Source organism: Heloderma suspectum, chromosome 6 (assembly GCF_057233095.1).
Source record: "Heloderma suspectum isolate Gila_16-S chromosome 6, 16-S_ref, whole genome shotgun sequence".
NCBI classification, from domain to species: domain Eukaryota; kingdom Metazoa; phylum Chordata; class Lepidosauria; order Squamata; family Helodermatidae; genus Heloderma; species Heloderma suspectum.
The window spans coordinates 3,435,989-3,450,482 of NC_139463.1; the positions used below are offsets into that span (position 1 = coordinate 3,435,989).

At 49.2% G+C, this 14,494-nt stretch overlaps 1 protein-coding gene across 5 annotated transcripts in view; it reads left to right on the top strand.

Annotated features, from left to right (window-relative positions):
- Positions 1–713: 713 nt before the first annotated feature.
- LOC146340371 (NXPE family member 1-like) overlaps positions 714–14,494 on the top strand; it is a 42,571-nt gene continuing 28,790 nt past the window's right edge. For 3 of the 5 annotated variants that reach the window (XR_014792853.1, XM_084860671.1, XM_084860670.1), the window contains exon 1: positions 714–839. Coding sequence is in view for 2 of the 5 variants with exons in the window: in XM_084860671.1 (XP_084716797.1) it covers positions 765–839 (75 nt within the window). In the remaining 3 variants the exon portion in view is untranslated. Of the gene's footprint in view, positions 840–1,517; positions 1,737–14,494 lie in introns of those variants that run through there. The other 2 variants (XM_084860674.1, XM_084860679.1) reach the window with 2 other exon arrangements.

Here is a 14,494-nt window from a genome sequence, read left to right on the forward strand (position 1 = left end):
CATGCTCAATCTCACGAGCTGTAAAATGGGCATAAAACTACTGACCAATCACACAGGGATGTTTCTAAGTATTGCTAAGATAATGCATTGGCTACAGACCTACTCCTACTTAGAGCAGACCCATTGAAATCAATAGGACATAGCGAGTCTGTGACTAAGTCTGGATCCAACCCCATTATCTGTGTGAAGCAACTTCATCCACTTATGGGGGACCCCGCCCCCCCCATGTATTAGTTATCACTGTGGACCATGGCTCCAGCTCCTGATGGAAGATGACAAGGAATCAAATGTTTCTGGGAGAGAAGATGTAATAATGAATCATATTATTTCATTATGTTTCAGAATCAGAGGATGCTTGGAGTCATATTGCATGCCCAATGCGTGTTGTCTTCCTAGGTTTCCAGATTTTCTTGATCTGCTTCAAGTAACTGTCATGTGAAATTGTAATGGATGTAGCAACTTGCACTCTGCTTGGCTTTGTGCCAGACTATGGGCTCTGGGATGGATCACCCAGCTATCTACCATGACAGAAAATGAATACTTTTTCCGAGTGATGAGCAAATCAGGCAATGCCCTTTGTGGCATGCCCTTTTGTTCCTGGTGCAACAAAAGGATCTGGGAGGTGCTTTCAACTGGGAGTTCCTGTCAGTCTGGTGGATAGCAAATAAAAAATTTCCTTAGGATTATGTGACTGAAAAGCCTGAACGAAGAGCAGGCAGAAAGGCAGTTCCCCCGACAAAGGCTGTTTCCCCTTCTCTTTGAAGATGGATTGTCCAACATCGAAGCAAACTCCAAAAGCAGGAAATCACACACACGCGCAACGTAAAAGTTTCAAACAGGTACGCTTCATAATGCGGAGTGACTATTTTGCTCTAGTTGTATAAGAATGTATTTTAAATATGCTGATTTTTTCCCCTGATGGTGTTGCTCTTCTCTGCTTGTGATCTAGCTGTGGGAGTATCGTGCACAGGAGTGAGGCAGAGGGTTTCTCCAACTTCTGTTATTGTAAGAAGAAGGCAAGATTTACATAAGAAAATAGCTGGCTGGGGAATGCTGGGAGGTGCAGGACTTTTTCTGTCTAAACATGCAGTGGATTGCACCCTTAAGAGGATGTTGCTGTTATTGTTGTTGAAAGGAACCTGTTTGCTCCCCAGTCAACAGTGAGGCAGGGCACAGCACAATCCCTGTTTCCTTTTAGCGCTTAACTAGGCAAGATGACAGAGATCCACGGCTCTGTCTCCCGTCTCTTCTGGTTTCAAAGATTAGCCCTTCCTTGAAGCATGCAAGTTTCCCCAGAACAGGCAGAGGAGTCGTCAGGGCAAGGGGCAATTTCACCTTACGCATAATTTACCCTGGGGGTGAGCTGCGCCAAGAGGTTGAGCCAAGAAGCAGCTCATAAGTATTCTCATCAAAACATAACAACACAAATTTTCTCCGGAAATTCATTCTGGAGGAAAGGGTTCGACCCCACTTCCTCCAGTGCCATCATCTTAAGCTAACAGCAGATGCTGTTTGCTGAAATTAAAAGAGGTGGAAGATCCAGTCACAGATCTTTATCATCGTGCCTAGTTAGGCCCTCAAGGCACACTCCTGTCTCTGCGTTACGCTGGCGGAGAAGCTGTAGGATTTCGCAGAAGGCCTGGTATGGCAGCAGAACACGAGTCGGGGTGGCTCCCAGGTAGGGGCACCTCAGACCCAGCCTCTGGGATAGCCTCCATAATCACAGGAATACACAAGTAAGTGAAGTAGGCTTCTTATTGTAAGTTTTCCCCCCTCTCTAGTTACAGCACTGAGTACTGCTAAAATTTAGGCTTTCAATATGCTGAAGTGCCTCCTCCTCCTCATATATTCGGAGCTCGTATATTCGGAGCTCCTCCCCCCTCGTACATTCGGAGCCCCCCACGAAGTGCCTCCTCCTCCTCCTCGTATATTCGGAGCTCCTCCCCCCTCGTACATTCGGAGCCCCCCACGAAGTGCCTCCTCCTCCTCCTCGTATATTCGGAGCTCCTCCCCCCTCGTACATTCGGAGCCCCCCACGAAGTGCCTCCTCCTCCTCCTCGTATATTCGGAGCTCCTCCCCCCTCGTACATTCGGAGCCCCCCACGAAGTGCCTCCTCCTCCTCCTCGTATATTCGGAGCTCCTCCCCCCTCGTACATTCGGAGCCCCCCACGAAGTGCCTCCTCCTCCTCCTCGTACATTCGGAGCTCTACTGAATGCCTGAGCAGTCCAGACAGGCTGTCTCCCGAATGTATCAACTTCTCAATGCTCATGCAGAGGGCCATGAGGAGGATGAGGGGGGGGAGGCGAATGGACGCGGGAAGGTGGGAGGAGGCGGGAAGGCGAGCGCAGGAGAAGGAGGGGGTGTGCTTTGGCGAATAGGAACTCTCAGCAAGAACCGACACCAGCAGTCTCCAATCAGAGGGAGCAGTGGAGGAAGGGGGGATATATACTTTGGCGAAAGGCTGCATTTGGTTATTGTGCTAGCTGTGTCTTTGGGAGATGATCGTGTGTGTGTTTTCGTGCATATGTGTGCATTCCTAGGAGTTGTTCCTTCAATTTATTCAATTTTGATCGCCATTAGGCTTTCCTCAGAATTTAAATTAAAAGGAAACAGGTTGGTTGTACTGGGAGCGTTCCCTTCCCTCGCTCCTTGATCATCTGTCCCAAATGGGATGGTGCAGTTGCAGCACCTCCTCCAGGCGCCTTCTCCTATTTCGTTCCACCTCCGACTCCTTTGTTATTTGTATTTGATCAGGTTCATCTCTCCTTTCCATATGGTTTCAAACGAACACAGCTTTTCCTCGCAAGTTGCTGCTGTGCTTCCCTCCTCCCCTGCCATTCCTGTGCTTGTTTGTTTATCTCGATTTTGGACTCCAGAAAAGGCTGCGTTTGATGCACAGTGTCGACCCTTACTTCTGCTTTCTCTGTTCTATTTCCTTGTCGTTTTTGTCAGCCAACTCTGTCTCTTAGATTTTTACAAACCCAGTCTTATTTCGATTTTTAAAAATAAACATTGACTTCTGGGCATGCCCCCTCCTTTAAGCCATATTCAAGGATTTAATTTTTTCTTTCTTTCTAAATCCTTAAAGAAAGGCATATCATAGCAGCCTATGTGTGTAGTGTTTGTCCCCCACCCCCCGTGCTGAAGTGAACTGTCTGTGTCTTCTCTGTGTTGATCCTCCCAAAACAGAAATTAAATAAGGGGTTTTTTTAAAAAGAAAAATTAGGGTTTGATTTGGCTGTTATCTAATCAGCTACACTGTCGCCCTCTATTTCTTGAAGTTATCCTGTCTTCCATAAAAGAACATGAAATTTAAAACAATAAATTAGAGACACCCGTCATTTGCTGAGGTAGTTCTGCTTTTCTTTAGCTCTTGTGCGTCTGTGTCCATGTTGTGTGCGTGCTCGGTTGTAGTTCCACCAACACCATACATTCCAATTTCAGGGCAGTGTTGAAAAAGCACGAGACACACAGTGTTTATATTAATTACCTTCCAATTCCAATAAGACTCCACTGTGTGGCAAAGCAATCCAGCGCAATATGAGGCATCTTCGGGGCGTTGGCCGGGGCAGAGGTGGGCGAGGTGCTGCTGTCACTAGCAGCGCCATGAGGCGAGCTGCCTGTCCCCTGGTCCAGATAGCGCGTCCCGGTGCAGTAGGGCAGCAGAGCGCGGAGGCCAGTTGCAGGGCTCGGAGGTCGCTGCTCGAGGAGGCTGGCGTGGGCAGGTGCAGCAGTTGCACTCTTGCCCAAGGCAGAGCAGCATCTCCTCCTGTGGTGGAAGAGGGCCCCCGCTGATGGACGGCAGGTCAGAGGTGGCTGACCTCCTCAGCACGGTGGAGGGTGAAGAGGGGGAGACCCTCCAGGGTGTGTTGGAGGAGGAGCAGCAGGCAGAGGCTCCAGCACCCAATCCCTCTTCCATTGCTACCCCCGCTCGTGTGGTGCCCCCCCCCCAACTCAAGGCAGGCTATCTGCATCTCCTCCTCCCCTGAAACGTCAGGGCAGCATCGCGTGGGACCACTTTGGGTTGGGAGCCGATCCCAGCACTGCCCTGTGCCACCACTGCAAGGTGCCTCTGAGCAGGGGAAACAGCCGGAGCACTCCAGCCCCAGCAGCCCGCTCCTGCACTTGAGGAAGCAGCGCCGAAGAGGCCCCCGTGTCCCAGCAGGACGGCAGCAGGGGCAAGCAGAAGGCTGGTAGTGCCTCCGGAACTCCTGCAAGCTCTCCGTCTCTCACCCTCAAGAGGCTTAGGCAGGACACCATGGAGGAGAGGGGGTAGGGGAAGTGCGGGTCCACCAGGCGGGCGTTTCCAGCGTTCAGAAATCTGAGGCCCTTCTGGCTGGGCACTGACCATGTTCATTCAAGATACATTCAAAGTATTCATTTAGTGTGTGCTAGAAATAAACAAAAGCAGATTAAAAAATAACCTCTTCCAGGCTGCCTGCCAGGTACAGTGTGTATTCAGCCATAGAGAGGCTGAGCCAGTGATTCTTCGGAATAAGGGTTGTTTTGCATTTCAAAGAAACATGCAGCAGAGATCAGGGATCGTGACCTCTGCTTCAACACACTTTCCCTTCTGAGTTTGGTCTTAATTTCTGGGAATATCACATTTAACCTGCACCGAGCACACAAGCCAGTGGGCCTAACTGCCTGGACTTTGGTGGGTGGGATGCCCTCGAGGGGGGCTGGGAGGGGCCCAGGTTTCACATGTGTGCATGGAAACAGGGAGAAGTTACAGCTCTTTGCTTGGAGAGTTTCTGTGGAAAACATCAGATTTTAACTCCAAATCTGGGCCAAATCTGGGCCAAATTTTGCAGGTGGCCTCCTCTCCAGGGGAGTGGAGAGATCCCCAGATTTCATATCTGTATCTTAAAAACTAAAAAAGTTATGACCATTTGTGTTTTCCCATGCAAGTCAATGGGAAAATGTCAAAAACGGGCAATCCCGATATCCAAATCTCGCCTTGGATTCTGATCCGAGTTGAAGTGGAGGGGCCCCGAATCGATCCAAGGCACATAGGGGTCGCTTCAGAGGATCCAAAGCGGCATCCGAAGTGGGTTGGGGGTCTGTGCACAGCCCTACTCTCTACCTGAGTGTTTCCGCCATGACAGCTGGATTTGGTGAGTCCCAGCGGCACATTGGAATGAGATACCCCACCCGGGATAGATACGTTGGTGGGCCGCTCTGCTGGCACATCAGCTCCACTGGTGAAGACACAGCTGTGCAACAGCCAGGCTGGGGCAGCGTTGTGGGAGGCTCAGAGAGGAGAGCTTTTGCGCGGCATTCTAGAGTCCTGCGCAGCCCCGCTGCTGGTGCAGGCTTACACCGCCCTGGATGTGGGGCAAGGCAATTCCCTCCCACTGACTCCAGGGGAGGAGCAGCATTCTCAAATAGCTGCCCTGCATCCACAGCCATTCCAGTCACTCCGCTATGATGGTGATGGTGTAACTCATAGCACAGAATCCTAGCACCAGGGCCAGCATCGAGGGAAGGCCTGGCTGGGCACCTGCCCAGGGCCCACACCCCAGCAGGGGCCCACAAAGAAGAGTCCCCTGGACTTGCTCCTCCTCTTCACCACTGCAACCTGCTTGTTCACCTCTCTTTTGCTGAGACTAGGGATGTCAGAGAAATCCGCAATGGGATCAAATGAGTTTGTATTTCTATGAATCCAACTCAGGATTTTCCTGAGACGCACAGATTCAGCAGACTTGCAGGCCGTGTTTTTTACTTTCTGATTTTTCACAAATTTAGTCATAGAAAAATACATACAATAACAAACACTGTCCCAAACTGTGCATTTCCCCCATAGGCTAAAGCCCAAAAGTGCACTTTTGGGGAGCATTCACACATTTCAGAGAGGATTCTGGCATTTTTGCAATTGTTTAAATTCAGGAATGTATCTGCCAGTGAGCCGATGATGGAACGAAACATGCCTGACAATCTGAGAAATGTAGACAGAACAGTTCTTACAAAATCCACACATCCTTAGTTGTGACCCAGACGGTGGTGGTGGTGCGAAGGAGTAGAAGAGACCATTGGCTGCTTTCTCCCCAGCTCTCCACCTGTCAAGCCCACAAGTGGTAGCAAGGGGGAGGAGCAAAGTGGGTGACCATGGTGGTCAGAAGGCAGAATCACTGAGGGGGGGCTGGGGGGTCTTGCCCTCCACACCCTGGAGCCGGCACGACATAGCATGCCACCATCAGTATATAAACCCCACACTGGGGGAGTGTAACTCAGCTCGCAGAGTATGTAGAATGGGTCTCTCTTGCTCCAGCTGTGCACACTTAGAGTTTATCAGGGGGCACTCTTGTTGGTAGACACAGGGAGGAAGGCCCTCTGCATGCCAAAGGAACAATTTGCGCTAACAGGCGCAGGCACAGCACAAGTGGGAATCTTGAGCGTGGGGAGCTATGTGGGTGCTGAGTTTGGGGCCCACTCTCTCTTTCCCTTGGTGTGAATTTTGCTCCAAAACAGCAGTTGTGAGCAGCATAAAAAGATGTGAACTCCCCCACCCGTAGGGACACTTCGGGACTGGCAATAATGGGGTCAATAGCTTGTGTGCCACTGGGGGGGGGGGTGCTGTGGCATCATTGCATTATTGCGCTGCAGGGGGACGTTGGAGGCAAGTCCTTGTGGGTTCATTGGTCCCTCTATTTGGGCAGCACATGGGCATTGCCAGCATCACAGCTCTGGATTGGTGAGCTTTGGCAGTGTTCCCAGGGATCCTGGGACATAATCACCTTTTGATATGGCGTTCTGTGTTGTGTGTTTCCCCCTCCCCCCTGAGGCTAAGTGGGTACAGGATACAGCAGCTGTTCTGCCAGCAGTACCAGCCCTACCGTTAGGTAGAGTGAGATGGTCATCTTAGGCGGCAGAAGCTGGGAGGTGGCAGCACAGGGTTGGAGGAGAGAGCTGTGGGTCACACAGCCTGACCTGCACCCCTCAAGCTAGCCTGCTGCCTTGCAGTGCAGTGGAGGATGCAGTCCCACTCCCAGCATCGGAGAGAGAGTCAGCTGCTAGTCCGGCTGGCTTCTGTTCACAGAACGGAGGGGGGCGCCATCTTGGTCTTCACCCGGAGCAGCAGAGCATCGTGGGCCAGCCCTGCCTGCCAACAGGGCCGCAGCGTATTTCTGCCCCTGGAGTCACTGGTGCAGAAGACTGCTCCGTTGGATGGCAAGTCAAACGTGAGAGCTGTTCTCTATTAGGCGATTGCTTCCTGATTTAGTGTTGAAGTTGTGATGCCATTGCTGGACTTGTTCTTAAACACACACATAAATAAATAATGTAAAAAGCTTGTGATAATTTTGTATGCAGGAAGAACTGGTCCAACAGCACAAGCAACCCAGTAGTCACTTGTCTAGCAATGTTTGAATGGAACTGGGGAAGCAGGGCAAGATCCGCTGTGGCATCCTCTGGGAAACGTCAGGAGGTCCTGGGTTGAGCCCCTGGGCTGCTTGAGACCATTCCTCCACACAGAAGGACTACCATTAGCATGCCAGGAATTATCTAGAAAGGGAAACAGATGCCCGCGCAGAACTGTTGGCAGCCATTGTGAGCAGAAGTCGAGAGGAATAAACTAGAGCAGCAGGATATAGCCCTGCCTGCCCCACAATTCAGCTGGACAACCTGGCATGGGAAGGTCTTTCCCCTTTAACTATGGTGTAGGTCAGGGGTAGGAAAACCTTTTGTGGCTGTGGGCCCATTTGAAAATGTGAGGAACTGTCCTGGGCACCACCACAAAATGGCTGCACTGCAGAGGAGCGCATCGGCCTGCAGCCACCAGCCATCTTCATTTCCTGAGAATGTCTCTGGGCCCTTGTGTGGCCCAGGGGCTTTCATGGGAAAAGAAGACAGGAGCTGCCAGAGGCCCACTTTGCTTTGAAGCAATCCCAGCTGCCCGTAAGAAACGTTACTTTAAAAAATTAAAAGTGGGAGAGACTGGGAACCCTGGCAGGTGGCGAGAAAGGAGTCCAACGACGCACTGGTGCCTGCGGGGGCCACGTTGCTGGCCCCTGGTATGGGTGCTCCCCTCTACTTAAGCAGAGAGTCGGGAGGGAGGCGCTTAAGCTTTACTCGAAGGGGTTGCTTTACTCAAACACAGGGCTGCGGGCACACAGGCCAGGAGGGCAGCCGCAACCAGCGCTGCTGTCGCTTTGGGGTTTCCAGAGTGTGCAGCAGCAGCTCCTGCTTGTATGTATTAACGAGCTTATAGGAGGAGTATTATTGTTCTTGTATAATAATAGCACGCATGGCACTTTACGGAGTGCCGTACACAGAAAAGGGTTCTTGGCCAGAGCAGCTTACATTTTAACTTCCAGCCACAGTGGAGGCAGTGAAGGGAGGGGATGGGGGAGCAAGAGGGAGAGGCCACCGTCAGGGCGGGGGGAAGCGAGCCGTGCCAGTCAAGACCGTGACAAATCCTTAGGATCCATCTTCACTGGGAGTGATTCGGCCAGAGGCTCCGGGGAAAGGTGAGTTTTGAGGAGGGAAAGAAGAAAGTGGGGAGGGGAGAGAGAGAAGCAGCATCTGGGAGGTGTTGTGGGAATCCATTCCAGGCCGAAGGGGCAGCAAGGGAGAGAAGCTCCAGTCACTGAAGGGAGCCACCAGGGACCATTGGTCAGCTAGCTGAGGGTGGTCGAGTTCGAGAAGCGGAGCAAGTATGAGAAAACAGGGCCTAAGGGCAGGGGCCTAAGATGGGGGCATTTGGGCTGGACAAGCAAGGAGATGGGAAGTTAGTTGGAGGACTTGGGAAAAGGGGCCGCACCACATCCCCAAGGTTGCAGCTGCCTGGCCCAGGAGAACGGTCCTTCCCACACAAATTATAAAACACCCTGAGAATGAGGCAAAGCAATGGAAGCCTCTTTCATGGGGGAAGAAAACTTTCAGGAAATCGGAGGCCAGATTCAGGCACCTGATTCCACCTCTTCCCTGGAGCTCAATCCAACACTGCCCCCTCCCACACACCTGCACTGTGGTAGGCGCAAAATGGGGCCAACCTGCCAAAACAGCTGATGCTGTTGCCCCTTCGAGTGACAGCACACACAAAAACAAAAACTCTTAGAAAAAAGGAAAGAAGCTGTGCTACAACCCAATGGTGAACCCTGCACAGGTGAGTTTCTTATCAAAATACACAAACATTGTAGGTGGCTGTTTTGGTCAATTAGAGGTGAAGAAATACAAAGGTAGAACAATGCCATCTTTTTAGGTATTTAGCTCAAATTTCACAAAGTAGTGAGCAGTTTTTGAGTTCCTCGGAACTATTCATCAGGCTGAGTGTTAAGGGAAAAAAAGATAAAGAAGAACAGAAAGGCAGGGGAGGGGCAGAGGAACAGGTGGGCAGGATGGAAGATCCCAGAAGGCTTGTACTTTGTTTGCAATGATCTTAAGATGGAGTGCAGGCGGTATTAAGCATGTTGGTTCATGCTGGGTGAAAATCAGGTTTCACGTTGCACCAAGGGCTACTGGGATAAAGAAACACACCATGACTGTTCCCCCTTTGAAAATGTAATTTCCAGCGGTGATTTGGATCCTTTTCCAGAGCTAAGCAGAAGATAAAGGAATCTCCTGTAAGGCAGAGTGCCAAAGTAATGAAGAACATGTTAGTCCCTCTGCCAGTAGAGCTGGAGATTCATTCAAGGCAGTTAATTCGTTTCAAGAAGCAAGAACTTGCAAGTGAAATTTGTTGAGTAGTTATCGTTTGAAATCACAATGTTTCCTTGAAGAATGCAGGGATTAATTGCCCATTTTGTACAGCAGGGAGAACAAAAGAGTAGAATTTAAATCCATCCACTACCCATGATGCTTGGCTTCATTAATAACGATTTCAGAGGGTTATTATGTTACAATAAATGTAATAATGTCTAAGGTGCCACAAGACTCTTTGTTGTTTTTCCTGCAAGAAACTAACATGACTGCCTTTCTGGCATTCCAGAAGGGGTAGTTCTGTTCATCTTCAGGATGCCACAAAACTCGTCATTGCTTTTACTGCCACGGACTAACATATTTATTGTGGCAACAGCTTTCACGGACTAGACCGCATCTTCAGATGTATGCAGTGCTATCCTCTGTTGACAGATTATGTACACACATTGATTGTGCGGAGAGATGTAAATAGCAGGACCAAAATGCCGTGAAATGCAAGAGGCACAACATTTCTACACAAAGCTTAAATGCACCCAAGTGAAGTAGCCAATGGGCACCTCAGCATGGAGGCTACCTGTGAATCGTCAAAAAAGAGGAAATGCACCACCAAGAAAGAGGACAAAAAGAGGAGACCAGTTTATATAAAGTGGCCATAGGCAATTTTATATGCGTAGATGCAACTTTAGAATGGATTAATTACATATAATTGAAATGGCAATACAGTATATCTCGCCCCTTCATGGATCACTGCCTTGCTGTTGTGAAGGGGCTTGCGTAACTCAGTGAAGCCATAAGCTATGCCGTGCAGGGCCACCCAAGACGGACAGGTCATGGCGGAGAGTTCTGACAAAATGTGGTCCACTGGAGAAGGAAATGGCAACCCACTCCAGTATTCCTGCCAAGAAAACCCCATGGAACATATCACAAGGCTAAAAGAGATGACGCCGGAAGATGAGCCCCTCAGGTCGGAAGGTGTCCAATATACTACTGGGGAAGAGCAGAGGGTATTTCCAAGTAGCGCCAGAAAGAGTGAAGCGGCTGGGCCAAAGCCGAAAGGACACTCAGCTGTGGATGTGTCTGGTGGTGAAAAGAAAATCCGATGCTGTAAAGAACAATATTGTTTAGGAACCTGGAACGTAAGATCAATGAATCAAGGCAAGCTGGAGGTGGTCAAACAGGAGATGGCAAGATTGAACATCGACATCTTGGGAATCAGCAAACTAAAATGGACCAGCATGGGAGAATTTAATTCAGGTGACCATCATATCTACTACTGTGGGCAAGAATCCCTTAGAAGACATGGAGTAGCGCTCATAGTCAACAAAAGGGTGGGAAAAGCAGTACTGGGGTACAATCTCAAAAACGATAGAATGATCTCAGTACGAATCCAAGGCAAACCATTCAACATCACAGTAATTCAAGTCTATGCCCCAACCACTGAGGCCAAAGAAGCTGAGGTTGATTGGTTCTATGAAGACCTCCAACACCTTCTAGAACTAACACCAAAAAAAGATGTCCTCTTCATCATAGGGGATTGGAATGCTAAAGCAGGAAGTCAAGAAATCACCAGGATAACAGGCAAGCATGGCCTTGGTGTACAGAATGAAGCAGGACAAAGGCTAATAGAGTTTTGCCAAGAGAACACGCTGATCATAGCACTCTTTCCAACAGCGCAAGAGGCGACTCTACACATGGACATCACCAGATGGTCAATATCGAAATCAGATTGATTATGTCTTTTGCAGCCAAACATGGAGAAGCTCTATACAGTCAGTCAAAACAAGACCTGGAGCTGACTGTGGCTCAGATCATGAGCTTCTTGTTGCAAAATTCCAGCTTAAATTGAAGAATGTAGGGGAAACCACTAAACCATTCAGGTATGCCCTAAATCATATCCCTTATGAATATACAGTGGAGGCGAGGAATAGATTTCAGGGATTAGACCTGATAGACAGAGTGCCTGAGGAACTATGGACGGAGGTCCGTAACATTGTTCAGGAGGCAGCAACGAAATCCATCCCAAAGAAAAAGAAATGCAAGAAAGCCAAGTGGCTGTCTGATGAGGCTTTACAAGTAGCTGAGGAAAGAAGGGAAGCGAAAAGCAAGGGAGAAAGGGGAAGATATATCCAACTGAATGCAGAGTTCCAGAGAATAGCAAGGAGAGACAAGAAGGTCTTCTTAAATGAACAATGCAAAGAAATGGAGGAAAACAACAGAATGGGAAAGACTAGAGATCTCTTCAAGAAAATCGGAGATCTCAAGGGAACGTTTTGTGCAAAGACAGGCATGATAAAGGACAAAGAAGGCAGGGACCTAGCAGAAGCAGATGAGCTTAAGAAGAGGTGGCAAGAATACACAGAAGAACTATACAGGAAAGATCTGAATGTCCCTGATAGCCATGATCGTGCGGTCACTGAACTTGAGCCGGACATCCTAGAGAGTGAAGTCAAGTGGGCCTTAGGAAGCATGACTAACAACAAAGCTAGCCGAGATGACAGTATTCCAGCTGAGCTATTTAAAATCCTAGATGCTGCACTCAATATGCCAACAAATTTGGAACACTCAACAGTGGCCACAAGACTGGAAAAGGTCAGTTTACATTCCAATTCCAAAGGAGGGCAATGCCAAAGAGCGTTCAAACCACCATACAATTGCACTCATTTCACATGCCAGCAAGGTTATGCTCAAAATCCTACAAGCTAGGCTTCAGCAGTATGTGAACCGAGAACTACCGGAAGTACAAGCTGGGTTTCGAAGAGGCAGAGGAACTAGAGATCAAGTCAGCAACTTTCGCTGGATCATGGAGAAAGCAAGAGAATTCCAGAAAAAACGTCTATTTGTGCTTCATTGACTACGCTAAAGCCTTTGATTGTGTGGATCACAACAAACTGTGACAAATTCTGAAAGAGATGGGGGTACCAGACCACCTTACCTGTCTCCTGAGAAACCTGTATGAGGGTCAAGAAGCAACAGTAAGAACTACACATGGAACAACCGATTGGTTCAAAATTGGGAAAGGAGTACGACAAGGCTACATATTGTCGCCCTGCTTATTTAACTTATATGCAGAGTACATCATGAGAAACGCCGGGTTGGATGAATCACAGGTTGGAATTAGGATTGCCGGGAGAATTATCAACAACCTCAGATATGCAGATGATACCACCCTAATGGCAGAAAGCGAAGAGGAACTAAAGAGCTTCTTGTTGAGGGTGAAAGTGGAGAGTGCAAAAGCTGGTTTGAAACTCAGCATTAACAAAACTAAGGTCATGGCATCTGGTCCCATCACTTCCTGGCATATAGAAGGGGAAGAAATGAAAGCAGTGACAGATTTTATTTTCTTGGGCTCCAAGATCACTGCAGACGGTGACTGTAGCCATGACATTAAAAGACGCTTGCTCCTTGGGAGGAAAGCTATGGCAAACCTAGACAGCATAGTGAGAAGCAGAGACATCACCTTGCCGAGAAAGGTCCGCATAATCAAAACTATGGTTTTCCCAGTAGTAACGTATGGCTGTGAGAGCTGGACTATAAGGAAGGCTGAGCGCCGAAGAATCGATGCTTTCGAACTGTGGTGCTGGAGAAGACTCTTACGAGTCCCCTGGACTGCAAGGAGGTCCAATCAGTCAATCCTAAAGGAAATCAACCCTGAGTGCTCATTGGAAGGACAGATACTGAAGCTGAAGCTCAAATATTTTGGCCACCTAATGCAAAGAGAAAACTCTCTGGAAAAGACCCTGATGCTGGGAAAGACTGAAGGCAAAAGGAGAAGGGGACGGCAGAGGATGAGATGGCTAGATAGCATCACGGATGCAATGAATATGGATTTGAGCACGCTCCGGGAGAGAGAGCAGGACAGGAAGGCCTGGCGTGCTTTGGTCCATGGGGTCATGAAGAGTCGGACACGACTGAACGACTGAACAACAACAACAACAACAGCATCTCACCCTAGTGTGGAAGACTGTGTCCAGGTGCCCCATGTGCCTTGGTCAGTCTGCAGCCCCGGTGCTGTGGATGGGCAGCCTCAAGGCCCTTTTGCTCTCCCTCCTGAAGGTTCTTTATCTTTATACCAGACTTGGACAGGACAGCCCTTCAAACAGAGGACTGTCCTCTGTAAAAGAGGACACATGGACACCCTAGCACAAGACACCTCTCTTGGGCCCTCCAAGGCCCCTTCCAAGTGCACCTCCTGATTTTTAATTTTTAAAAAAGAAAACTAGTGGGAAAGCACCGTGCTGGCCTCCAGCTGCCCACCATGTTCCTTTCCTTTCCGCAAATGGGCCCAGAGGTATCCTTAGGAAAGAAAGGTGGTGGAGTGGCTGGAGGACAGTGCTACACTTTCCAATGCACCCAGCCACCCAGTGAAATTGCTCTTAAAAGAAGAAGACAGAAAAGGGCCCCTGCCATAGCCTGGTAAGTCTGGAGGGCTGGGGAGGTGGCAGAGAGTGACCAAGGGTTAGTGGGCCTTTTTTTTCTCTTTTGCTCATATGTGTCTTTTGTATGGGGGGGCGGGGGGTTGGTGGTGAGTGTATTCTGCCTGTGTTGTGCGTGTGTGTTGGCATGGATGCATTTTGCCTGTGGCTTGTGTGCGCTTGTCTATGTATGATGTGTTTCTTTGGGCTTCACTAGCTTTCCTCCTGTGAAACTGATATTTTATTGCACTATGTGGAGTCAAATATGTGGTTTGTTATTTGGGGCTCAGATCCAAATTCTGCTTTGTATTCAGCTTCTTGGGCAAGTTACTTGTCCTTAGCGACTAGGCAGGCCCACCGGGCAGCCATTTCGTGACTAGCCATGCCCCATGGCAGCCATTTCATGGTGATGCCCATGACATGTTCTCAAATGTCCAAATG